The following is a 25,641-nucleotide window of genomic DNA, read 5'->3' as shown; positions in this document are numbered from 1 at the left end:
GAGCAGTTCAGCGCCTAAATTCGGCACAGCTGGTCTTCCAGGTCGGTTAAATCAAAAACAGGAAATGCCTGCGGTGCTCCAGGACCAGGCTTGCCTACCCCCCTGCTTTAGTCTCTCTCTAGTCTGGTCTCTACTAGACACCCACTCGTAGAAGTCAGACTTGGAGATCTTGAGGAAGGTGCAGTCTCTGTTGGCCTTGATAGTGAAGATGAGGGGCTCTCCAGTCAACACGGCCAGCTGGCCCACCATCTCACCCGGCTGGGTGACAAACAGACACACCGCATCCTGCTTGTCGATCATCCGCTGGTACACGTGGAGACAGCCGGACAGGACGAAGTGGAGACTCACATCCTGAGAGGAGAAGAGGGAGTTCAGATTRCAGGTCTCTTGTTTTGTTTTGTTTTTGTGTGTTTAGAGGGGTTGAAGAGAGGAGAGTAGAGGAGGGAGTAAGGAGCTGGGGAGGGGAGAATAAAGTGTATGGGAAAGAGAGGGATTTGGAGGGGAAAGATGTCAAGGAAATATTAAGGGATGATAGGAATCTGCAATATCACAAATCTATAATGTTTTGAAGACTTCTCCCTCATAAAATTGGGGGATTAAACAGTCAGGTTGGCATGTATTGTCATGACGATGTAGACAATTTTGACTTTGCAGCTGGCCCACCTAGCGGAAATCGCTCAGTTCTGCCTCCATGGCAAGATTCATGACAAACGTCAACCTGCATTCAAACAGAGGAGAGGACATCTCTCCAAGCCTCAGAAAAGTACCTGGTCTCCTTGTCTAGCCAGCACAGTTCCTGCCTTGGCATGGTGCAGAGTCACTCTCCCATTCAGCAGAGCGGGGTCCTGGCAGAAGAAGGYAAAAGAACAGAATGAGAGAAAGAAAGAGTGAGACAGCGTTTGAGGGAGGGAATGAGGAAACGCTCTTGGTGGTGAAACAACGTCTGGATTCCCCTTTTGCTCTCCTGGGCTGCAAATCAAGAGGGTTGGCAAATATACGGACGGAGACAGAACTTTCGATATCGTACATTTCAGATGCTCGGTTCCAACCATAACAGTAGATTGTGAAATGGAACTGTAATAATRTTAGATAAAAGGAGTCAGAGGGAGAAAGTGCTGGTTGAACTTGAACTTGTCTAGACATGGTACATTAGCCCAAAGGACAAAGTAACTTGGTGACAGTTTTTTAACACAATAATCAGGTAAATGCCACATGATTACATTGTTACTAGAGTCATGGTTGCATAGATAGCAACCATCTACTGACCATGTACTAAGGTTACTAAGCATCAGTTAGTATTAACCTCTATCCTCATGAGTTTGAGGAGCTCCTTCAGGGCCTCCTCGAACAGGGCAGGGCTGGGGCGACCGGGGACGGGTCCTGGTCCTGGTGAGAACTGGTTGTCCGGACCCCCCTCCTCCTCGGGGTAAAGGTACACCCCCGACGGCACCTCGTCWACGGTCACCCTCCTRTCCCGCTGGTCCTGGGAAAAGAACAGAAAACATGGAGGGACATGAATGTCAATTACAGTACACTGTGCCTGGTCTACTTTGAAGTGCAGATCTGTGACYTACAAAGACAAGAGTTAGTGGTCTACTTTGAAGTGCAAATGTGTATTTTAGTGCACTAGGATGACTGTTAGTGAATAGATAGTGTTGAATTACTAAAACATTTCTGTTTTGATTTTATTTAAAATGTAAATGCATATTCTGAGATGTCACTAATATCCAACCTTGTGTGTGTGAGAGAGCACGCGCGTATATACTGACCCGTGAATAGGTGGGTGGTGTGTTGCCGTCCTCAGCGGAAACTGAGATCCGTCCCCTCTCGTAGGCCATATCGAAATCCGACCGCAGATTCTTCTGCATGCCTGTGTGTAGACACCACACACACACACACCACAGAAATCATGTTAACACAAACACGTGTAAATGCCACAGTCAACAGTCTGAGAAGCAACAGAGGCAAGTTACATACTAGGAACATACTAAAGCACACTAATGTCAAATGTCAAGAGTCAAGTCAGGTCACTAACATGCAGTAAAAACTGGACTGAAGCCACAGAGCTGAAGTTACATACTAAGAATGCTGATGTTACCATACGGACAGAGAGAAAAGAACGGAAGAGGACAGAGAGAGGGATCGAGAGACCGACAGAAAGAGTTACTCACCGGCGATGTCTACAGGCATGGAGATGGTCCTYCTGAGGGTTGGTGGGACTGTGGCTCCATCCTTCCCAGGATCTGGTGCGTCCTTCACGGCGGCCTCGCGGTCCTCCACGGGCACGGTCAGGCTACCGAAACGCTTGCCGTGGCGCTGGGGGCTGGTGCGGGGCACGGGGTGGGGGGACAGGGGCAGCAGGCGCAGGAGTTGCATCTCCTATAGGGAGGGGAGGACAGGGGCATGGGAGAGAGAGAGAGAGGTTAGGGTCAATGAAGACAGGCTAGCGTTGAATTAGCATCGCTATAATTACCAGGTCAGCATTGAAAAGTGATTAGCGGTAGCGTTAGCGTTGAATGACTCAATCGTAATGAAAACAGCATGTCTGATGTAGCTTCAGCTAATGAAGTAGCATTCCTGGTAGATGAAGTAACAAACAGAATGTCCATGTGTGGGTGTGTGTTGTTTGAGAATCTGGGTGGTATGATGAATCGTGGCGCTGTGTGTGTGTGTGTAAGGGGAGCTTGACTCACGTGGCTAAAGAGCTCGTTGGTGAGCCCTAGGTAGTTGTGCAGAGCCAGAACGGTTACTCTTTGGAGACGAACCATGATGATCTGCATGAGAAGACAGAGGGAGGAAAAGGTCCCGTAAACATCAAGAGAAAAACGCACGTCCACACCTGGTGACAAACACACACACACACTGCAGCTTACCTGGACAACCCGCACCAGGCTCTCAGGGTACTTCTCGAAGATGGAGAGGAAGGCCTCYACAGGTAGACGCAGTACGGTGGACACCTCAGCCGCCCGCGCCGACACCGTCCTGTACGGCTTCTGGTGTCCCTGAAACACACACACAGTGATAAGGTTCACACACACGCTCTCAGAATATACTGTAACTCAATATTAGTAACTTTACAGACTTGAGACATTTTACAAGTTCCTATTTTCAGCAGTAAAGGGAGGGGAAGTTTGTGTTGGGAGTGGTTTCACATGCTAGCTAGGTGTACCTGAAACAAACACAACGACAAGGCTCTTTCAGCACTGTCCTATTTATTTAACTAGGCAAGTAGGTTAAGAACAAATTCTTATTTTACAATGACGGCCTACCCCGGCCATTGCAGTGACTTGGGTGAAGCCTTTTTTTTTGTCTTTTTTTTTAAAAATGTCACTGTGACCCACGCACTAACAAAAAACTGAACTACTCAACAAAATGTTTATAGTCACAAGCCAAGAAGAGGGAACTAGCAGAACCCACCAGCAGAAACCATTGCTTTAGAGACGTTTTCCACTTCCTTTTCTCAGTCGTAAAGCAAGGGCTCCGGGATGTTTGTGTCAGGTAGTTTTCCCAAGTCTAAATATAGGYGTTACATGCTAGCTACCAAKTCCTCTTGACTCTAAAAGGGTCATGTGTTTAATAGTTCATTGTATACTTATAGAAGAAAAAAATCCCACCAAGAGTAAAAGCGCACATAAGCCACACATGTCATATCATAGTGCTTCATGATATAACATTAAATTGCGAAATCATCATGACTTTGATATGATTCAACTTTMGAGGCTACGATTCAACGCTAGATTTCCCTGACTTGTTCCTTGACTAAGTTCAAAGTTCTGACTGAAACGTGATAGGGACAGACAAAAGGGTGACTCAAACAAGAAACGGCACGTGCATGGTGATTTAGGGAGCGTGGAATGCGGGACAGGAAGTGGGCGTGTCTTACGGTGATGACATCCAGGATGCTGAGGAGGCTGTGGACACTGTCTCCGGGGTACACCTCCTTCACCACACCGTCCTTGCCGTCCTAAAAACACACAGGGGTAAAACAGAGTATGTCATAACAAATGAACATAGACAAAAACAGGCAAACAGTACAATTGACAGTTACCTTGAAAACATTCTGTTCATGTTAAGTCATTCCAATCTTTGCCCAAATGCAAGTTTATTGTGGCCATAACTTTCTAAATTCAGAGATCATTCCATTTGATCCTTTTCCTCCATATTGGGATAATCTGAGTCAAACACTAATAGGTGCTAATCATTATTTAATGACCTACAAGAGAGATAATTGTTAGAGAACTGTAAGCCCCTGAACTGAGTTCCTGTTTACTTGTTAGCATGGATGGAGGCTCAATTGTACAGAAGGCACAGACACACGCATACACACACACACACTCTCCCTCACCATTCCAGTAAGGCACAGTTCTAGTTTTCCGTCCTGCACCACGTAGATGCTGCTGTCAGGCTGGCCCGGTCTGAAGACGTACTCTCCCTGTTGGAACTGCAGGAACACCATGTGTTTACACAGCTCCAGGAACAGAGGCTTCTCAAAGTGGCCCAGCACACTACAGGGGGGGATAGAGATGGAGAGATTACTACACACAAAAAAAGTGACTGACTGACCTACGTATCACCTTGCATCATTAATAACTACTCAATATTATTTGAAGATCAGTCAGTCACAATTTACCKATGATACATGGTGGTTTGATACATGGTGGTTTACTCGAACACACACACACGTCTCCTCCATATAGATAAGGACTCCACAACATCTTAACACACACAGAGAGTACACTCTACACACACACAAACTCGGAGAAGTCCCTACGTACCGGACGTTCTTGAGCATGTAGAGCACCTCGGAGGGCAGGTGGGAGTTGGCCACGTCAAACTCTGTAAGGTCGGCCTCCAGCACCGAGGGAGGAGGCTCCTTAGCTACCAGGGTGGGCACCTCCTTCTTAAAACGCAGAATCCTGGAGGGAGGAGAGGGGGAGGGACGGAGAGCAGGATGAGAGAGCGGGAGGACAAATGTATAAGAGACTATTGTTCTCTACTCTGTAGTCACTAAGTTTGTTAGCATCATGGATATCAGTAGAGTAGACAGGGTAAACCGTGTTCACACACTTTTTGGCAATGTTGAGCATTTTCTGCTTCTTTTTGAGTCGTGGGCGTGTGGACGAGGCTGTGCCCACCAGGGAAGAGGTGGACTGGGACACCTGTGAGAGCAAGAGGTCAAAGGTTAACTAAGGCAAAAAAACGCATTGTCGAACAAAAGGGTACCATTTTACTTTGCTAGAAACCCCAAAACGCATGCCACCACAGCCACTAACCTTGCGCATGATCTTTCGCCCATAGAACATGACTTTGTCCCTCTTGCGGAATCGATACTTGGGGGCCTCCTGGGCTTGCAGGTCTGTGAGAAGTTAAAACAGTTAATTGTCAGAGTAGAGGACCTTGTGCATTTCAGGTAAAATAACAACTCAATGTTTATATCCCAGGACAAATTAGCTAGCAACAGCAAGCTAGCTAAATAGGTCAAATTAGCTAGCAAGTGCAAGCTAGCTAGCTAAATTGACATAAATGTTTAATGCTTTTCGACCTGTCCCCAAATTAATGTAATTGGTTCAGAGTTTGTTTTGATATTTTAACCTGCGTGTCGTGATCGCGTTTGGTGTGGGGGGACAAAATACCTTTATGCACGATGGCGCACGCGTGCAGCCGGTTTGGGTTCCGTGTTAGCATTGCGTATGGTGATCTTAGGTTTGTGTGCGGCTGCTCGGCCATGGAAACCCATTTCATGAAGCTCCCGATGAGCAGTTCTTGTGCTGACGTTGCTTCCAGAGGTAGTTTTGAACTCGGTAGTGAGTGTTGCAACCGAGGACAGACAATTTRTACGTGCTACAACACTCGGCGGTCCCGTTCTGTGAGCTTGTGTGGCCTACGACTTCGCGGCTGAGCCGTTGTTGCTCCTAGACGTTTCCACTTTACAACAACAGCACTTACAGTTGACCGCTGCAGCTCTAACAGGGTACACATTTGATTAACTGACTTGTTGGAAAGGTGGCATCCTATGATAGTGCCACATTGAAAGTCACTGAGCTCTTCAATATGGGACATTCTTCTGCCAATGCTTGTCTATGGACAGTACATGGATGTGTACGTGATTTTATACACCTGTCAGCAACGGGTGTTGCTGAAATAGCTGAATATACTAATTTGAAGGGGTGTCCACATACATTTACACTCAGTCTGACAATTTTTGGGGGTTCGGGGACAACGCTAGAAAGCTCTTAGGTGTAAGTGAAGGGCAATCGCTAGTGTAACTGAAGCTAGCATTTATTTCATTTTATAGTTATCGAAGAAAATGCATTGGAGAGAGAATGTGACACGTACTTCTGAGCTGGATCCTCCGCAGCATGAAGAAGATGAGGATGGCGATGAGGATTATGGCGATGCCCGCACCAATCACCATCCCCATCATCTAGAGAGAGAGAGAGAGAGAGAGACACACACAGAGAGAGACATGGACAGAGACAGAGATGGACAGAGGGACAGAGATGTAGAGAGACAGACAGAGGGAGATGTGGAGAGACAAAGAGAGAGAGAGAGGTGTGCAGCAGCTGATTAGAACATAATTACAACGGCTTCATGGAATGAAACACTGCACACCAGACTACAACATACGAACTAACCATGCTAGTCTGTAGCTCTTCCTCCACAAACGCCTTGATGTTGTTAAACCCTTCCTGTTGGCAGACAAAAAAGAGAAGTGAACAACCGTATAAAATAGCCTATATACTATGTAGACAGGGAGCTTTTTCCAGAGCTGGGAAAGTTGCGTTACTGAGTTAAGTAACTGACGTATAAAGGAATTCAGGGCTTGGGGTTCGCCATGCCCGGGGAAAAGAATGTCAGAGAAGGAGGAATGATGACGTAAAATTGTTTCATCTGGGTTGAATCAGGTCTGGATGACAGTTTCCAGGTGGGATCTTAAACACATCCAGTCACCCAATGTGTTGAGTTTGCCCTAACTATTTATCAACATCCTCTTTTGTCAGCACCCCARCCCACTTGTTCTTTCCTTTGTTCATCCCTCCTTCTCTCAGTCCCTTCTTACCCAGCTTAACTCAAAAAGCTCCATATAAATAATGGGACCACATAACTCTAACAATACTTTTAATGATGATGATGATGATTATTATTATACAGTAAGCCTAATTGCCTTGTCGATATGGATTGAGTTGCCTTGTGCCCATGTCAGCCTGGCTCTGAGACCAACAATAGGAACAGTGACTGTCTGCTGCTTTACTCTGCTGCACCAGACAATAACACAGAGCTCATTGAGACATGATGCAATTTGGCTGTGATCAGCTGACTGTACTGTACACAGCTGTATGTGTGTGTGTGTGTGTGTGTGTGTGTGTGTGTGTGTGAGTGAGTGAGTGAGTTAATGAGTGAGTGAAAGTGAGTGAAAGTGAGAGGTAACGAGTGAGAGAGAGCCGAGAGAGATGTCTAACTCCTATGCCATACACACCCACACAGTTGGGGACCAAAGCAGAGAAATTACAGTGAGAGTCTCTTATCTTTTGAGGTCTCTCTAACTCTAAATCAATAGGACACTTCTCTCCAGGAAGATATCGTAGAACTTGAGTGAGGTCCTGCCAAAAGGACCTTCCCTGTTCTAATCCCYTCGCTGATTAAGACTAGGCCCTATATGACTCATTGAAGGAGTGGAGATCCTAGCTCAGAGATAAGCTTATATAGTGTTGCTGCAATAGAAAGTGTGTGTGTGAGAGAGAGAAGGGGATGGCTGAGTTGACCACTGGTCACATGACCAATCAGATAGTGTATCACAATGGGGCAAGGCCAATGGGCTTTTAGTACTCTGGCTCTCAGCCAATTAGTGACTGTGCTGGAGTGGGAGGGCGGTCAGTGCTTATTGATCAGGAGAAGAGACGAAAGAAAGAAGGACTCAGCTGCAGTTATTGATGAGAAGTTGGTTATGGTCTGACAGATGGTGGATACTGTACATACTGCAGAAGACATTTTGGTTGAATTCATACAGTTGTGCAACCGACTAGGTATCCCCACCCACACACACACACACACACTCTATGGGAGCGGTACTGTAGTAGTTGGTGAGGTCAATGGGGCCAGAGTAAGTGGTAGAGGACAGGATTGTGTGTGTTCTTACTTCCAGAGGGGCATCTGCACGTTCTTGGCCCTCTTGTTCCGAGGTGCTCTGTCCCATTCTAACCCCGCCTCTTCACCAGGCTGGTCCATCAACGGCCTCTAAGGAGACAAAACAGGATGTTGGCATTAGACATGCAGGCTACTGTTTACGTCTCACACTCACTCACTCTCTCACACAAGTAGTAAAGCAAATAGCTTTTTAGTAGCATGGAAGAGAAACCTGGACTTTTACAAAGGACTAACAAAACTATACTAAATACWATCTAGTATGTATTTAAGACTCATTGCTCTTTGTAAAGGTTGTCCAGGTTTAAGGTTGCAAAATTACTTTCCTAAAAATGTCCAGGTTTTCCAGAAATCCCAGGTTGGGAAATTCCCTGAATCAGGAGGCAACAAGCAGGAATTCCAGAATACTCCAACCAGAATTCCTGGAAAACCCGGGAACTTTGGGAAAGTCACCTATCCAGGTTTCTGAGAGGTACTGCTGTTTATAGATACATACTGTATATGTGTTTATGCATGAACAGCAGAGCCTCTCAGCCAATCCCCATCCGTTCCCCTCCCCCACTGAAACTGGCAACATGATCATCTCCCAGTCCCAAACCGAGAGATAATAACAGTGCTCCAATGGCACACAGGCAACATCCCAAAGGGCATCCTATTCCCTACACAGTGCACTAATTTTAAACAGAGCCCTAGTCAAAAGTAATGCACTATATAGYGAATATAGTGGCATTTGGAACACATGATCCAGAGACAGACAATCCTACTGTGCCCAGATGGCATGGTACTACTACCCCCCTCTTCCCATGACCATCTCCCTGAGGGCTGGTCCTCTAAGAGGGTTTACCCCCCCATCCCTATTTGGGTTATTCAAGTTCCTTGGTGTCCACATCAACAACAAACTAGAATGCTCCAAACACACCAAGACAGTCATGAAGAGGGCACGACAAAGCCTATTCTCCCTCAGGAAACTAAAAAGATTTGGCATGGGTCCTGAGATCCTCAAAAGGTTCTACAGCTGCAACATCGAGAGCATCCTGACTGGTTGCATCACTGCCTGGTACGGCAATTGCTCGGCCTCTGACCGCAAGGCACTACAGAGGGTAGTGCGTACGGCCCAGTACATCACTGGGGCTAAGCTGCCTGCCATCCAGGACCTCTACACCAGGCGGTGTCAGAGGAAGGCCCTAAGAATTGTCAAAGACCCCAGCCACCCCAGTCATAAACTGTTCTCTCTACTACCGCTTGGCAAGCAGTACCGGAGTGCCAAGTCTAGGACAAAAAGGCTTCTCAACAGTATTTACCCCCAAGCCATAAGACTCCTGAACCGGTAACCAAATGATTACCCAGACTTTTTGCATTGTGTGCCCCCCAAACCCCTCTTTTMACGCTGCTGCTACTCTCTGTTTATCATATATGCATAGTCACTTTAACTATACATTCATGTACATACTACCTCAATTGGGCCGACCAACCAGTGCTCCCGCACATTAGCTAACCGGGCTATCTGCATTGTGTCCCTCCACCCGCCAACCCCTCTTTTACGCTACTGCTACTCTCTGTTCATCATACATGCATAGTCACTTTAACCATATCTACATGTACATACTACCTCAATCAGCCTGACTAACCAGTGTCTGTATGTAGCCTCACTACTTTTATAGCCTTGCTACTGTATATAGCCTGGTTTGTTCCTGTTTTTTTATTTCTTTACTTACCGATTGTTCACCTAATAACTTTTTTGCACTATTGTTTAAGTAAGTAAGCATTTCACTGTAAGGTCTACACCGGTTGTATTTGGCACACGTGACAAATAAACTTTGATTTGATTTGATTACTCCWGGGATTTAGGCCTAGCACTGACCAATGAAACTCCACCCCCATCTGTTCCCTTCATCATCTCGCCTCTTTACTTTTCTTCCTCCCACTCCATCCATTTATCACTACATCACAGCAGACATTCCAGACCCCCCACCATCTCTCCTAACCCATTTGTTGACATGAACAAATGCAAGTATGCAACCCAAACAAAGTCTTTATAGGCTACACACAGTGCATTCGGAAAGTATTCAGACCCCTTCCCCTTTTCCACATTTTGTTACGTTACAGTTTTATTCTAAAATAGATCAAATTTTAAGAAATCCTCAATCTACACACAATACCTCATAATGACACAGCAGAAAGAAAAAAWKWRWTTTTTTTTGCAKATGTATAAYAAATTAAATACAGAAATACCTTATTTACATAATTATTCAGACCCTATGCAATGAGACTCAGAATTGAGCTCAGGTACATCCTGTTTCCATTGATCATCCTTAAGATGTTTCTACAACTTGATTGAAGTCCACCTGTGGTAAATTCAATTGATTGGACATGATTTGGAAAGGCACACACCTGTRTATATAAAAAGGTCCCACAGATGACAGTACATGTCAGAGCAAAAACCAAGCCATGAGGTCAAACTGAGCAATCGGGTGAGAAGGGCCTTAGTCAGGGAGGTGACCAAGAACTTGATGGTCACTCTGAAAGAGCTCCAGAGTTCCTCTGTGGAGATGGGAGAACCTTCCAGAAGGACAACCATCTCTGCAGCACTCTACCAATCAAGCCTTTGTGGTAGAGTGGCCAGACGGAAGTCACTCCTCAGTAAAAGGCACATGAAAGCCTGCTTGGAGTTTGCCAAAAGGCACCTAAAGGACTCTGACCATGAGAAACAAGGTTCTCTGGTCTGATGAAACCAAGATTGAACTTTTTGGCCTAAATGCCAAGTGTCACGTCTGGAAGAAACCTGGCACCATCCCTATGGTGAAGTATGGTGATGGCAGCATCATGCTTTGGGGATGTTTTTCAGCGGCAGGGACTGGGAGACTAGTCGGGATCGAGGAAAAGATGAACAGAGCAAAGTACAGAGATCCTTTATGATAACTTGCTCCAGTGCGCTCAAGACCTCAGACTGGGGCGAAGGTTCACCTTCCAACAGGACATCGACCCTAAGCACAAAGCGGGAGTGGCTGTGGGACAAGTCTCTGAATGTACTTGAGTGGCCCAGCCAGAACCCAGACTTGAACCCGATCGAACATCTCTGGAGAGACCTGAAAATTGCTGTGCCTGTGCACCAACGCTCCCCATCCAACCTGACAGAACTTCAGAGGATCTGCAGAGAAGAATGGGAGAAACAAAAATACAGGTGTGCCAAATACAGGTGTGCCAAGCTTGTAGCATCATACCCAAGAAGACTCAAGAAGAACCAAGAAGACTCAAGGCTGTAATCGGTGCCAAGGGCTTCAACAAAGTACTGAGTAAAGGGTCTGAATACTAATTTCTAAACCTGTTTTTGCTTTGTCATTATGGGGTATTGTGTGTAAATTGAGCATTTTTWAAATCCATTTTAGAATAAGGCTAACGTAATAAAATGTGGAAAAGCAAAGGGGTCTGAATACTCTGTATGTACTTTTGAACCCCAGCTAAAGGGATAATCCATGACAAKATGGTCTAGGAATCAGAGGACAAGAGCTGCATTGGATGAAATCAAATCCGAGAGTGGCTGACAGTGGACTGTCCTATTGCATAGCCTGTCACAAACAGACCTGAAACAGGATGTGTAGCATCAAGGTCTATTCTCTCTACTACTCTCTCTCATCCTCCACCATTAATTTGTGCTTGACTCATTTAACCAACTGCTGAAGCAAAACTGTAAGTACCCAAACTACTGAATATCCCTATGTTAATAAATGCCCATTTTAATGAAATACCATGGTAAACTAGGCCTAGCCATGATTCCACCCAGCCAAGCAGTACTGTCTGGCTCTGGAAACATCACATGCTCTGTTGGTCTGTGCTGTATAGACAACAAGGAGGCCCAGGGTAATCATATAGAAAGGAAAATATACACGTTTCCATTTGCTCATCATTACATTTTCCCTGCCCCTCACTCACAGTTGCAGTGCTAGGCTTTTGTCGTGGAAAGAATTTGCTCTCGAAGGATAAAAGACAGTCAATCAGGCAAACTTAAAGTACTGAGTGTCCAATGATCCCAAGAGCGAGTTGCCGTGTCCCTTCATGCCATCTCAGTGAATATTAAGTGTTGTCACCATGTATATCCTATTGTGTAACACGTAGGCCTATGCTAACCATTGCATGCATTGCACACTACTACTACTACAAGGCTTAGGCTAGCAGAATTATTACAGAGTAATAAGATCACTGTCAGTGAAAAGGGTAAAATGTTACAGAAATCTCCTCTAGCAGAAGCAGCTGTCTCTCTCTCCCACTCTCCAGTAACGCCTCCATATAGCTTGGTGGCTATTCCCATTGTCCTGAAAACAATGCTGCCAGTGTCGATGTCCCTAGGCCCAGGCATGTGCAAACTCTTTCCCTCTCTCGTCATTCCTCCTTCTCTCCCTCTCACACCAGAAGCAATAATAGCACAACCAAACCTGTTTTATTTACGTACACTGCCCATTCTGGGCCAGGGATTAACCACCAACAACAGCCTATAGCATGTTGTTTATACTGGGTCAGCCTGTCAGACCCTAGAGAACAGACAAACTACTGTGGGGACTATGGACAGAAWGTACATGAACTCTGACTTAGCCAACTTTCTATGATGTGCAATAACTAGGGTCATAGAGAACAGAAACCAGACATAAGCATATGGCACAARTTGACCTTTGCTCCCTAAAGTCTATCAATTAGCATGAACCATATTACCGTTTTCAAATGTGTAGGTTAACTACAGTATAGCCTTTGTGACATGAATTAGTAGCTCATGAGTCGTGTGCAGTTGTGAACGGTAGCAGGACAGTGTGGCAATAGGTCAGCTCGGGTTTCTATGTCAAAATAGTTGTTGCATAATTCGGAACCCTGGCGTGTAGCGTTGTATTACTAGCCCTCATTAATATCCTGATCCGCCCTTTTGAATCTAACGTAGCCGCATTCTAGCTCGGACCTGCGCAAACCGTGGGTATGTTTTTGCGCAGAGTACGGTAATGAAACTGGTGAAGTGATTCTAATTTCGTGTCTAGGCACTCATCTARCTTAGCAGTACTACAGGGCCAAACATGTTCTGGAAAGCCCATTAGAAACTTGTACTCAATTAAGTCATCTCATTATGTTGTAGCTAGTTAGCTAGGTACATAGCTAACGTTAACAGTTACAATGTGTGCCGCTACACCACAACATTCAGTAGCCTAGTTACAGTACCTAGCTAAATTGACACGCTTTGAAACAGCAGGCAAGCATCATAAACCTCGCTAGCTAGCCGTTAACTATAGTCCCCTCTAGTTAGCATTGGCATATGATGACCGATAATGCCAACCCAACAGCTAACGTTAGATCGTTGTTTACAATGAGACCAACCAGCCGTAGAAAATACCTAATGTAATGTACAAATACAGTCGCTTTCGAATTTCACCAAGTTGGCTKGTGCAGAAAAGCCACCAGKATCTGGTTAATGCAAAGATGCTGTKTTTTGACCTCAGCAGGGAAAGTGCTTATTGATTGACATGCTCGGCACAGCTCGCGCACTATCTGGACATTTGGTGACACAATCTCTACCACAAAGACGCATACATATGTCAATTTATTCAGCTAGACAGACCTCTCACTAGAAATGTCATGATATTTATCGACATGTAAAGTGACTAAAACGATAAACARCCTTACCTGAACTGCGTGTTTCTCGTCAAGCTTTACAGRACTGTCAAATAACACACATAGCGGAAATTATCTGTAATATAACTCCTCCTATTTTTTATTCTACATGAGCCGCAGGCCAATCCAAATCTGAWATTGTGGATATCTAATCCAATCTGCATCCAGGAATGAATGTTGCAACATAGCCCGCCTACCTTTATATACATATGAGAGAAGTAGCCAGTCGCACTGCAAGGCTGAGAAGGGGACGCTACAAATAGACCTGTGATTGGCGAGGTGTATATGACTGACGATTACACTAACCAGTAACAAGAMACAACAAARCAAAAATGTACTGTACAGTTTATCATGCATGAATTTAGTAAATTAATCTTGATAACTGAACACTCACTTTAGCTGCTAATAAAATATTTATGATGGATCCTGACTACAAACTAATGACAATACATATTGATCAACTGGGTATGTAGTACATGACATTGCCCACTTTCTACAGGTGCCATCATTATAATATTAAAATAAAAAATGACAAAAAAATGTTATCAAAATCTTCAGACATCTACCAAGATGTATATTAGATAGAAAAGATAAGGCAGCAATTTATAAAATATAATGATATTCCTCAGTGCTCATCAGTATTTAGTATTGAATGAGGGATGATTGATTCAATCACTATTGTGATGGTTTAAAGGCCCTATAATTAGGGTAAAGCCACATCCAAAACGCTAGGCCCGCTCCTCTTTTCTATGTACACCAAGTTACTCGGTTCTCACATGGTCTCTCCTATCATTGCTATGCGGATGACACTCAACTGCTCCTCTCCTTCCCCCCTTCTGACACCCAGGTGGCGACACGCATCTCTGTGTGCCTGGCAGACATCTCACCTTGTCGGCCCACCACCTCGTCAAAACGGAGCTGCTTTTCCTCCCGGGAAAGGCTTGCCCGCTTCAAGACCTCTCCATCACGGTTGACAAATCTACAGTGTTCCCCTCCCAGAGTGCAAAGAACCTTGGCGTGACCCTGGACAACACCCTGTCATTCTCTGCAAACATCAAAGAAGTGACTTGTTCGTGCAGGTTCATGCTCTACAACATCCATAGAGTACGACCTTTCCTCACACAGGAAGCGGCGCAGGTCCTAATCCAGGCACTTGTCATCTCCCATCTAGACTACTGCAACTCTGCTTTGGCTGAGCTCCCCGCTTGTGCCATCAAACCCCTGAAATGTATCCAGAATGCTGCAGTCTGCCTGGTGTTCAACCTTCCTAAGCTCTGCCATGTCACTCCGCTCCTCTGCACACTCCACTCGCTTCCAGTCGAAGCTCATATCATCTTCAAGATCCTGATGCTTGCCTACAGAGCAGCAAGGGGAACTGCATCCCCTTACCTTCAGGCTATGCTCAAACCCTACACCCCAAACCGAGCACTCCGTTCTGCCACATCTGGTCTCTTGACCCTCCCATCCATACCGGGGGGGGGGGGGCCTCCCGCTCAGCCCAGCCCAGTCAAAGCTTTTCTCTGTCCTGGCACCCCAATGGTGGAACAAGCTAATAATGAACATTATACGATTGTGATATGTTGTCTCACCTAGCTATTTTAAAATGAATGCACTAATTGTAAGTCACTCTGGATAAGAGTGTCTGCTAAATGACTAAAATGTAATCCATACATCCATTCAGCTAACAACAAGCAACACTTAAATCATTCACAATACTAATTTCATACATTTGTGCAAGTATGGAAAGTGTGCTGTGAGTCTAGGTGCCACATTCAACCTGGAGCCAAGTACATGCATATACTGCCACCCAGTGGTGCTAACTTGTCAGTACACCATAGCGTTTATTATCTGGGATATTCTACCTGGAACATATCTTTGACATGTGTATCGCATTAGTGGAAACTCACACTGTTCTCAAAGCAGGCTGCCGGTTTTGACAAGCAGAAGTGACCTTTCATAACAGGTTAGGTAGACTTACACAGCAGGTTAGGAGAACTAACGTGGCAGGTTAGGAGAGGGTTTCCCAAACTCGGTCCTGCCCCCCCCCCCCTGAGTGCACGTTTTGGTTTATGCCCTAGCACTACACAGCGGATTCAAATCATCAAAGCTTGATGAGTTGGTAATTTGAATTAGCTATGTAGTGCTAGGGCAAAAACCAAAATGTGCACATAGGGGGGTGGGGTGGGGTGGGGTGGGGGGGGGCAGGTCCGAGTTTAGGAGAATTAGGTTCTCAATCTAGAAACAGCCATTACATCATCAACATTTCTATTTTGTAGTGGTAATATTTAATTGACAAAATGCATGATAAGAAAGCTAAATTAGTGAAGCAACAAACAAATGTTTGGCTCAAAAACCAATTGAATGTTTGCGTCGTTAGATATGGCACTATTACTACTTCCTCTGAAAGCCTTAGGAAAAAAAGCATAGAGAAAACAAACAATATTTCTCAAGGAAATAAAAGAATCATGACAATAAAATAATGTACTCAGATCTGTAGATTATCTATTTTTGTGAGGCAAAGTGATATGCCTGGTGATAAGTCTGCCATGGGCTTACGTGGCTGGCCAGTAGTGATAAGTTACTGCTCGGCAATGGGTTTGTGTGGGCAGTACGGGTGCTTCTCCTTGTCTAGCTTGGTCTCTGGGAACATGTCGATGGTCATTTGGTCGAACGGGATCATGTTGTGGAACTTATCCAGCTGAAAAGACAGGGAGAGCAGTGAGGACAGTATGGACTCTCACTCTATACTGCAAACTGGAGTGTGTGTGTGTCAGAGAGAGTGAGAAAGTGAGTGAGTCTTCTACTCTATGCATGTATTGGATGGTCACCTCTGTTGAATACTGGGCCTTGGATGCCTCCAAGTAGGCATCTATTCTGAGGGAGAAGGAGATACCATTACCTCAGAGCAAAATGCCTGGACAGACACACATTTCAGAAATAAACAGAGTCAAATAAAGTCAAATATGCCTAACATTTAGGGCTATGAGTTTTTCCTGACCATGCACTGCCCATAGATAGAGATAGATAGAGGACTCTAGTGCTCAAAATCCTGTTTTAGCCTGGGCAGCACCATTGAGGACTTTCAACATCTTGAAGTAGTTAACTGGGTGGAACATCCTATGGGTTAAGGAAGGCTCACAGAATTCCATCCGGGTCATCAAGAGGAATCAGCCCATGAATTATACTCATTAGCAAACATTCCATATCTGCAGGTGGCAGTAAATCGCCAACCTTGGCTTTATACCTGTTCAAACAACACATCCAGGTGGCAGTATGCACCCTTTCAGTTTGTTTACCAACTCATAGAAGTAGTAGAAGAAAATGGACAACTTCAAACGGAGATGGACTCAATGACATTGACGGAGATGGACTCAATGACATTGACTGTGCGCTCACAGATGCCATAATGGAACAGATACAAAGTAGAGCTACAAAGTAGAGCCCTCGATCATTCTCATGGTACTAAGGTGGAGTCAATCGGGGTAATTGAGGTAATATGTACATGTAGGTAGAGTTATTAAAGTGGCTATGCATAGATAATAACTAAGATTAGCAGCAGCGTAGACATTACAGAGAAGTAATAGAACTCAATGTTCTCGATCTAAACTACTCAATCTTCAAAGGAGGGTAAATCCATTCTACTTTTTGCCCGTGCCCCTTTTGATTTGAACGAAACCGTCCATACATATTTTCCCATTGATGTATTTGACCATTTTAAAACACAAAACAACCACACATGTAGATACAGTACCATGCCATTAAAATCATTGAGGATGACAAACAGTTTAAACACGTATTTCCATTGTGGTTCTCATGAAAATACATGAAAACAAAATATACCCAAGATTATAACATGGAAACAAAATACGTCTCATCAATAGGGAGGAAACTGTAAAATGAATAAAATAGATGACCATGTAACGTTTACTGAAAACAATTATATTTTCTTTAAGCCTGTGCAGTTTTAAAGCATTTTGCCCATAAACCATATCTCAAGGTTTATCTTAAAACTCCCTAGCGTATGAATGGATATTATATGGTTTGGTACACCATTCCATTCCTCTGCACCAGTGATAAGGAAATAGCTTTTTCCAGACATGCGCCTATAGCGCAGCGGTCTGATATTGGCAACACTGGCTTTGGTGTGATGACTATGAGAGTCAAATCAAATGAAATTGTATTTGTCACATGCGCCGAATACAACAGGTGAAACCTTACAGTGAAATGCTTACTTACCACCCCTTAATTAAACCAACAATGCCGTTTTAAGAAAAATAAGTGTTAAGTAAAAAATTAAATAACAAATAATTAAAGAGCGGCAGTAAAATAACAGTATGTACAGAGTCAATGTGCGGGGGCACATGTTATTCGAGGTAATTGAAGTAATATGTGCATGTACACTATCGTTCAAAAGTTTGGGGTCACTTAGAAATGTCCTTGTGTTTGAAAGAAAAGCACATTTTTGTCCATTAAAATAACATCAAATTGATCAGAAATACAGTGTAGACATGGTTAATGTTGTAAATGACTATTGTAGCTGGAAACGGCTGATTRTTWAAAATMGAATATCTACATAGGCGTACAGAGGCCCATTATCAGCAACCATCAATCCTGTGTTCCAATGGCACGTTGTGTGAGCTAATCCAAGTTGATCATTTTAAAAGGCTAATTGACATTAGAAAACCCTTTTGCAATTATGTTAGCAGAGCTTAAAACTGTTCTGATTAAAGAAGCAATACAACTGGCCTTCTTTAGACTAGTTGAGTYTCTGGAGCATCAACATTTGTGGGTTCGATTACAGGTGCAAAATGGCCAGAAACAAAGAACTTTCTTCTGAAACTCGTCAGTCTATTTTTGTTCTGAGAAATTAAGGCTATTCCATGCAAGAAATTGCCAAGAAACTGATGCTGGCCTTCTAGGCAGAGTTGCAAAGAAAAATCTATATCTCAGACTGGTCAATAAAAATAAAAGATTAAGATAGGCAAAAGAACACAGACACTGGACAGAGGAACTCTGCCTAGAAGGCCAGCATCCCGGAGTCACCTCTTCACTGTTGACATTGAGACTGTTGAGACTGGTGTTTTGCGGGTGTTTTGAAGGTTAAAATGTCAACCCAGTTTGCAAGCTTTTAAATTATATTAAACTCAACCGTTTATATTTTCCAGTGATGAAAACATGGATGTCTCATGTTATGGTAGGGTATGCAAAATGAGTCAACTTTGAGCACCTTTATCTCCTGAATGTTTTGGCATTCAGGTCCAAAAAGTCACTTTCTGACCAAGTCTTCCATGGACAAACATGTATGGAAAGTTTTGTTTAAATCAAGGGATGCTGTCAAAAAGTGATTGAATTCAAATGGTTTTACCCAGGAGAAATGCCAAGACACATGATGGATTCAGTTGGGTATTGCTATTGGTTTTGTTAAACTGCCATTTCAGCCCTGCTGTCAAGAAACAATGTGGTGACACTTGAAACAGTCACATGTCTTGAATTATGCAAGCATGCCAATGCTTCTACTTTTCTTCTGCAGATGAGCAAAACGCTGTTTAATCATTGCAAGCACTAATGTAAAACTTAACTGCATTTCTTTAATGCTAACTCTGCAAACTAAACGTTTGACAACCTTGCAAGTTGTTAGCACCAACATTACAGCCAAGGTCGGAATGCAAAACACATGAGATTTCAGACGAACGCCTACGTGTGGGAAGGGTAACAATAACGACTATATGCCCGTGCAGGACAAGCACACGTTGCATGGTATAATATTTCCATAACTGACATGGCTACCAAAACGTTTTATTTACAATACTTTAATTSACAAAATACCTCGTTACGTCCAAGCTTTTACCCACACTGCGCAACTGTGGAAGTGGCTCTATTTCTTTGGTGCATCCATTGGTCGGGAAACAAATAGAGTGTATATCGCCCACTACCGTGTTGGAGTGTGAAGTGGTTCCAACACGAGGACCCTTGCGCACCACTCAAATCACGACGGGTTTCTTGGAGATTGTCATATTTAAAAAAAAAAAAAAAAAAATTAAAAAATTTAAATTTAAATACTGAACATCGTCCCACTTTCGCTAAAGCTCCCTAGGCTACTTGGTGGTGAAAAATGCCATATCATTCCAAAACTGTAGCCTAAACAACCAGGGGAGAAATGAAGACACATCATCACTTTTTGAGTAGGCCTATACGAAACYCTTGGTGATGGATGATACAACGGTTCATGTGGAATTAAGAAATGACTAGATAGATTGAATAATACTGGTTGAAATCTACTGTTTTTGTGTTTAATATGATAGAGATTAATAAAACCAAATCATAGCATCCAAACGTCATTGGTCGTTTCAACTATCGTTTAGCTTAACAAATGGCAAAATACACAAATAAAACAATATARCAAGGAAAAATCTTATGAAAGCGCATGATTGTAATTATTATTAACATTTTAATAAATATTGATCATYGGAGTACGGCTATTAGAGGTAGTGATGGGCWTATTACAACAGCCGCACAAGTCTAGTCTTGTGAAGGTAGCCTATAATTTCAGTTTTTCTTGTCAAAGTAGGCCTAATTCGCACAACTATTAAATTGRTAATAAACATATATAGCCTAAGGATATTGTTCGTTTAAACATTGCAAGTATCAAGAAAACTTTGCCAGTTTTTGTTGCAGAAATATACCATTCCAGTCGTTATAGATGAACGAACTATACAACTATTATTCAGAATAGATGGAGGTTAAATACTGAACCTTGAAATTAGAAACTGTTGTTACATTTCTAATGAAGAGAAAATTAGGAGAAAATGTAGGCCTACATTGGTTCCTGTCAAGACAATTTTCCCTTTCAATCTTGATGTTCACCGTGTGGTGTAATACGTGTAATCTGTATTCATTGACGAGACAAAAGCATTTCAACAGAAGTTTAAATTATAATGTTTATTTACTGAGCTCAGTTTTTACAGGTATGAGTGAATAATTAAAATAAGACCATGTATGTACACAGTACAGATACAGAGATATTTAATAAATATCAATATTCCTGCGCCTTCTTCCATCAGTTGCAGAACACGTGAACACTATTATTTACAATGATATTATTTATATTTCTTGAAAATAAAATCATTTTTTTATCATACAAATATCACATTTGTAATTGATCTTAAGGCCTCATAGTAAAAAAAAGTACAAATTGTTTATGCACATTTGTTTTCTAAAGTAATATTTCACTCCATGAAAAGAAACCGGATTTACAGAGCTTGCAACTGGAAAGAAATGCGGCAAATGTACACATGCATAATTCTGTTGGTCATGATTTTCCATAATTGTATGCACGGACAATTGAATGTAAAAAATCGTCAATATTGAACAAATGAAACAAATGACAGACATTTTACAGTTCAAGTAAGCTTTTCYAGAGGTCAAAATAGGCCTAGTTGGTATTTTAAGGCACTTTCAATAAGGCTGTTTTAAGTACTTTTTCGTTGCATGGCGCACTGGGCTATATATTACGCACGAGGATATTGACGTTGTCTAGGCCTGTTAAATTACATAAACTTAATGTTATGCCCCCCTTTGTGTATAATCGAAATGGATACAAAAATGTATAGGTCTAGTGATCAATTACACACGCTGTTAGTTGCAAGTGGCAAACGGTTTGTGTTTTAAGGCCTCACGTGCATTAACAACTTGGCCATTGATAACTGCTCAACTATCAGAAATCGCTATCAGAAATATACAAAATAAGGCCTATAGGCCTTTGATATAAAATGATCTTGCAATCACCATCTTGCAATCAACAATGTGGCCAACATTTGGCTAAGAATATCTAGGCATGYGAACATGTCCCACAAGTATTGGCCTATTTGACTTTAATGAGCGTATACAACATATATCTAAAAATGATCTCTGTCGTGTAGACAAATATAGGCCTATAGGCTTTCTGGGAAATTATGGCTTTCTGGAAAAATATATCCATGTTCCAGACAGGGGGTAGAGTTAAGTGTTGCAACCATGTTTGAAGACATATATAAATGACATATGATTTTATCTCAAATGTAAATGCACAATCTAAGTCAAGACAAATAATACATTCCATAGGCGACAGGTCCACCGAAGAGTCCCGGAACAGGTAAAGTGGGCCTGGGGTAGGCGTTAGAATGTCCGTAGAGAGATGGAGAGCCCATGTGCGCTCCCAGGGGGAAAGGCAGAGCAAAGGCAGGTAGCATGGGTTTCGACGCCAGTTTGTACTTTTCCAACTCGGCCTCCTGAAGTCTCTTGGCTTTAGCCCTCCTGTTTTGGAACCAGATTTTGACCTGGGTCTCGGTCAAATTGAGGGAGTTGGAGAATTCGGCTCGCTCCGCAATGGAGAGGTACTGCTTTTGTCGGAACTTCCTTTCCAGAGCGAGCAGCTGGGAGGTAGTGAAGGGCGTTCGAGGTTTTCGGTTGTTTTTATGTTTCCTTAAAGGACATGGAGGTGGACTTAAGCTTCCTGGAGGGACAAATAAATTAAAAGGTATTGTTATCAAATGGAAAACTCAAGAACGGCTGACCCTTTAAAACAACACATTTCACTGCGCCTATGTGACAATAAATTAGTCATAATTAGTCTCACCAAACAAGGTATGCATTTAAGGACATTGCCATAAGGTTTATTCCTGCACCGTGACTTTTAATGGATAGGCCTACCAWTTTCCCAATTCCAAAATAGGCCTATGACAAACTTCGGGAACATACAGGAACGTTGTCTAATTGTGCACAGTTTAGAACGATCGGGCTACTCTGAAATAACATTGTATTATTAGACTGATATAGGGACATTTCGAGGCAAATTCTATAGATTTTTGGATAGACAGGCACGACCACAGTGATGACAACATATGTGAGGTAGGCTTATGACGATCTATTATGTGAGGTAATAACGATCTCATAAATACGATAACATCAATAATAGACTAATAAAAGAAAAACTAGAAATAATACTACTGCTAATAATATGACTACTGCTACTTTATTATTATTATTATTATAATAGACAAACAATATGGAATAGTTGGCCTAATTAGTTGACCAACATTTAGACAGCCAATAACTCTGGAAGCAGGGACTTACGAGGGGGAGTCGAGAAAGATGTTGTCTGGAACCAAGTGCRCTGGTCTTTCTCACAAAAATCTTGATTGTCGTCATTCTGACAGTCCGACACGCTCTGCGAGCTTTCCGGGGAAACTTTCCTCTCCACGTAAAAAGTCCTTGGAGAAAACTGTTCGGTGATCTGCACCGCCGCCGCCACAGGCTTCGGTTGAAGGAGACCCGAATCCGAGGAGGGAGAAGAATAGTAAGTCCTGCAGGTTGTTTTCTTGGAAATCAATGATTCGACGCTGAATGGAAGACTGCTCGTCTTACTTTTGTATCCTTTGTCGGTTGTCATATCTTTGGGTTGAAGTTCCTCACACTCCGTATCCGACACTTCTTTCTGGTGGAGTTTAATCTCGTGGGACGGAGACCCCGGTAGGCCAACGGGATTCATCTCAAAGGGGTACGGGGCCATACACCTCCGCCTGGCCAGCTCAAGAAAATCGAATCGCGATCGAGAGTATAGCGTCTGGTGCTGTCCTCGCTGTCAGAATATTGCCCAGTAGCTCAACTCACTAGATGGGGTCGTCTATAAAAGTGCAGTAACTGTTCCCCTCTCCGCGCCGTCCAATCATCGTCTCAACTCGGCCTCGTGACGTTCCCAGCGCTCCTTTCCTCCGTCCTCATTGGCCCTCTGCCTTCCAAGAGACATCAAGAGACCCTTTGAAAGCGACAAGAAGTTTTAATCATACAGACCCCGTGCGGAGCTGGTGCGTTGATAGCTCAAGGGGTTTTTGTCTCCGCCGAACACAAAGTAGACCAATTTTAGCGCAATTAACCAGTGGGGAGGCCTCATGAGTATTTACATCCATTAGTTGAGCACTTATTGGAACCTTTTAATTAATTAATTTCGCACCCGAGAACGTTGTGATAAGATACAGAAGAATGCAAGGTTATAAAGGAATCCTTCTAAAGTATTAAATAGGCTAAAATAAAATATGAGAAAGGACAAAAAATAAGGATATACACAAATATACAAATAAATTGAAACTCATTAGAATATTAAAAGTCATATAACCATTTATGAACAGACATAATGGAGAAATAAATCGATTTGCTATGACTGTTTGTCACACAGCATTACGCCAATTTAAAGGCTGTCATGGACTTTTTTAAAGTTTACAATAGGCTCGGTTGAGAAGCAACAGGCGTTTTTTTTTTTCAGGTCAAACTATTTAATAAGCCAGACAAGTTGTGTTGTGGAAGGCGCCAGCCTCGGCGGGATCAAAAAGGAAGCTACCTCGGGGAGAAAAGGGAACGGTTAACTCCACTTAACCAGTTGTCCTCGAAATATTTTTCATAGTCCAGTGCATAGCTGCAGGAATGAGGCACAACCACTGACATTAAAGACGGTTTCATTTCTTGGAAGAAGAGAACAAACATAACTTGATCGGGTGATAAGAGGGGCAGTATTTCGAAAATGTTTTTGAAAATGATCATATTTCCACAGAAAGAATACACATCGAGCAACATTGAAATTAAAATAGTCAAATGAACAATGAGGAATTAAAAACAAAAATACAAACGATCAGGTAAAAAAGACAATGCAATGAATATTGATTTAGATGTATTTTTAAATAAAGCCTATTAATCTTTATAACAAATATGAAATATTTGGCATTTGCCATCAAATACCTTCCACAAAGTAAAGGAAAAAACAGAAACAATTAACAACTTTTAAAAAATACATTAAATATTAGAAAAAACAAAACATTTACTTGACAGTTTCGAATATCTGTGGTGTCCTGGTCTGATTTCATATGTGTAGACCTAGTTGTCTCTTATCACAAAACATTATATCGTAGCACTTTAAAGTGGCAGCATAGGCCTTATGTGACCACATATTATTTGAACATTAATGCCTTTGATTGAAGTGTCACCAGTACGCAAAATAAGCTCTTAGCGTTTAGTCTCTCATTTCCTTCAGGAGCTTTGTAACATAATGATTCTCTCAGACATTCTCTTTCACTAAAATCATCCCTTTGCCACAGTGTCATTGACGTCAACTATCTTTCATGACGTGTATCATCCCAAAGCGTTGCCCTTCTGCACTCCCAACATGATACCATAGTAAATAACACCATATAATCCAAGATGGCCTCCCTGGCATGGCCAACCCCACCTATCTCAGGACCCCACTGAAAGCTGTTTGACTGCCAACAGTCATCAGCAGGATCAAATACARAATTAAGACTTGGTAAAGTGCAAAATGGCCGCCTAGTAGGCCACAAGTGGGGGGTTTGTCTTAATTGAATTGCCTTAGCCCCATCGCTCTTAGGTTAATATTCTGGCAAGGAAGACACTTAGAGAGAGCGAGAGAGTGCACGGTCACTCCAACACACTGGAGACCCACTCAGCCCTCTCTGGATTGTCTTTGTTACTCTTCACACTTCAATTTACATCTTAGTTGGATTAAAGGGTGAATAATTCAWTATTTGAATCTGGCCARTCATGAGAAGGCACGTGTGATTGGTTCACATTACTTGACCGCCAGTCAGTCCTATTTGGTTTATGACCTTATGTGTCCTTAACTCCTTAAAGATGCACTCTCAAACGTTTTGTATAATTTCAGCCACTAGTTTTGAAAGGGGTGCTCACGAGCCAAAAGTGGTCCCCGTTTTTTGTGTGCTACGTCATCCAATTGTGTACTACCTCATCCATTTTGTGTGATATGTTACGAATGTAGCAATTTTTATGATATCATACGATTTTTGCAATTTG

General features: G+C 42.8%; 2 protein-coding genes across 2 annotated transcripts in view; both read right to left on the bottom strand.

Annotated features, from left to right (window-relative positions):
* The window catches only part of LOC112074382 (patatin-like phospholipase domain-containing protein 6), a 28,276-nt gene extending 14,350 nt beyond the window's left edge, over positions 1–13,926 (bottom strand). Inside the window, exons 1-16 of the mRNA XM_070440502.1 lie at positions 13,801–13,926; positions 8,138–8,235; positions 6,636–6,689; positions 6,337–6,424; positions 5,274–5,356; positions 5,068–5,159; positions 4,776–4,916; positions 4,346–4,505; positions 3,884–3,964; positions 2,874–3,002; positions 2,694–2,774; positions 2,172–2,379; positions 1,770–1,870; positions 1,304–1,483; positions 768–845; positions 146–351 (exon numbers count right to left, since the gene is read on the bottom strand). Coding sequence (XP_070296603.1) covers positions 146–351; positions 768–845; positions 1,304–1,483; positions 1,770–1,870; positions 2,172–2,379; positions 2,694–2,774; positions 2,874–3,002; positions 3,884–3,964; positions 4,346–4,505; positions 4,776–4,916; positions 5,068–5,159; positions 5,274–5,356; positions 6,337–6,424; positions 6,636–6,689; positions 8,138–8,194 — 1,739 coding nt within the window. The 5' untranslated portion in view covers positions 8,195–8,235; positions 13,801–13,926. The remainder of the gene's footprint in view (positions 1–145; positions 352–767; positions 846–1,303; positions 1,484–1,769; positions 1,871–2,171; positions 2,380–2,693; positions 2,775–2,873; positions 3,003–3,883; positions 3,965–4,345; positions 4,506–4,775; positions 4,917–5,067; positions 5,160–5,273; positions 5,357–6,336; positions 6,425–6,635; positions 6,690–8,137; positions 8,236–13,800) is intronic.
* Positions 13,927–20,708: 6,782 nt separating this feature from the next.
* Positions 20,709–23,440, bottom strand: LOC112074383 (homeobox protein MSH-C-like). The gene is made up of 2 exons (XM_024141566.2): positions 22,900–23,440; positions 20,709–22,279 (listed from the first exon to the last, which is right to left on the bottom strand). Exons 1-2 carry the CDS (start codon positions 23,333–23,335, stop codon positions 21,864–21,866), a joined length of 852 nt encoding a protein of 283 aa, XP_023997334.1. The 5' UTR covers positions 23,336–23,440; the 3' UTR covers positions 20,709–21,863.
* Positions 23,441–25,641: the final 2,201 nt, after the last annotated feature.

The sequence above is a fragment of the Salvelinus sp. IW2-2015 genome, unplaced genomic scaffold (assembly GCF_002910315.2).
Source record: "Salvelinus sp. IW2-2015 unplaced genomic scaffold, ASM291031v2 Un_scaffold2611, whole genome shotgun sequence".
In the NCBI taxonomy this organism is placed as follows: Eukaryota; Metazoa; Chordata; class Actinopteri; order Salmoniformes; family Salmonidae; genus Salvelinus; species Salvelinus sp. IW2-2015.
This window is presented reverse-complemented; position numbering and strand designations above follow the sequence as displayed.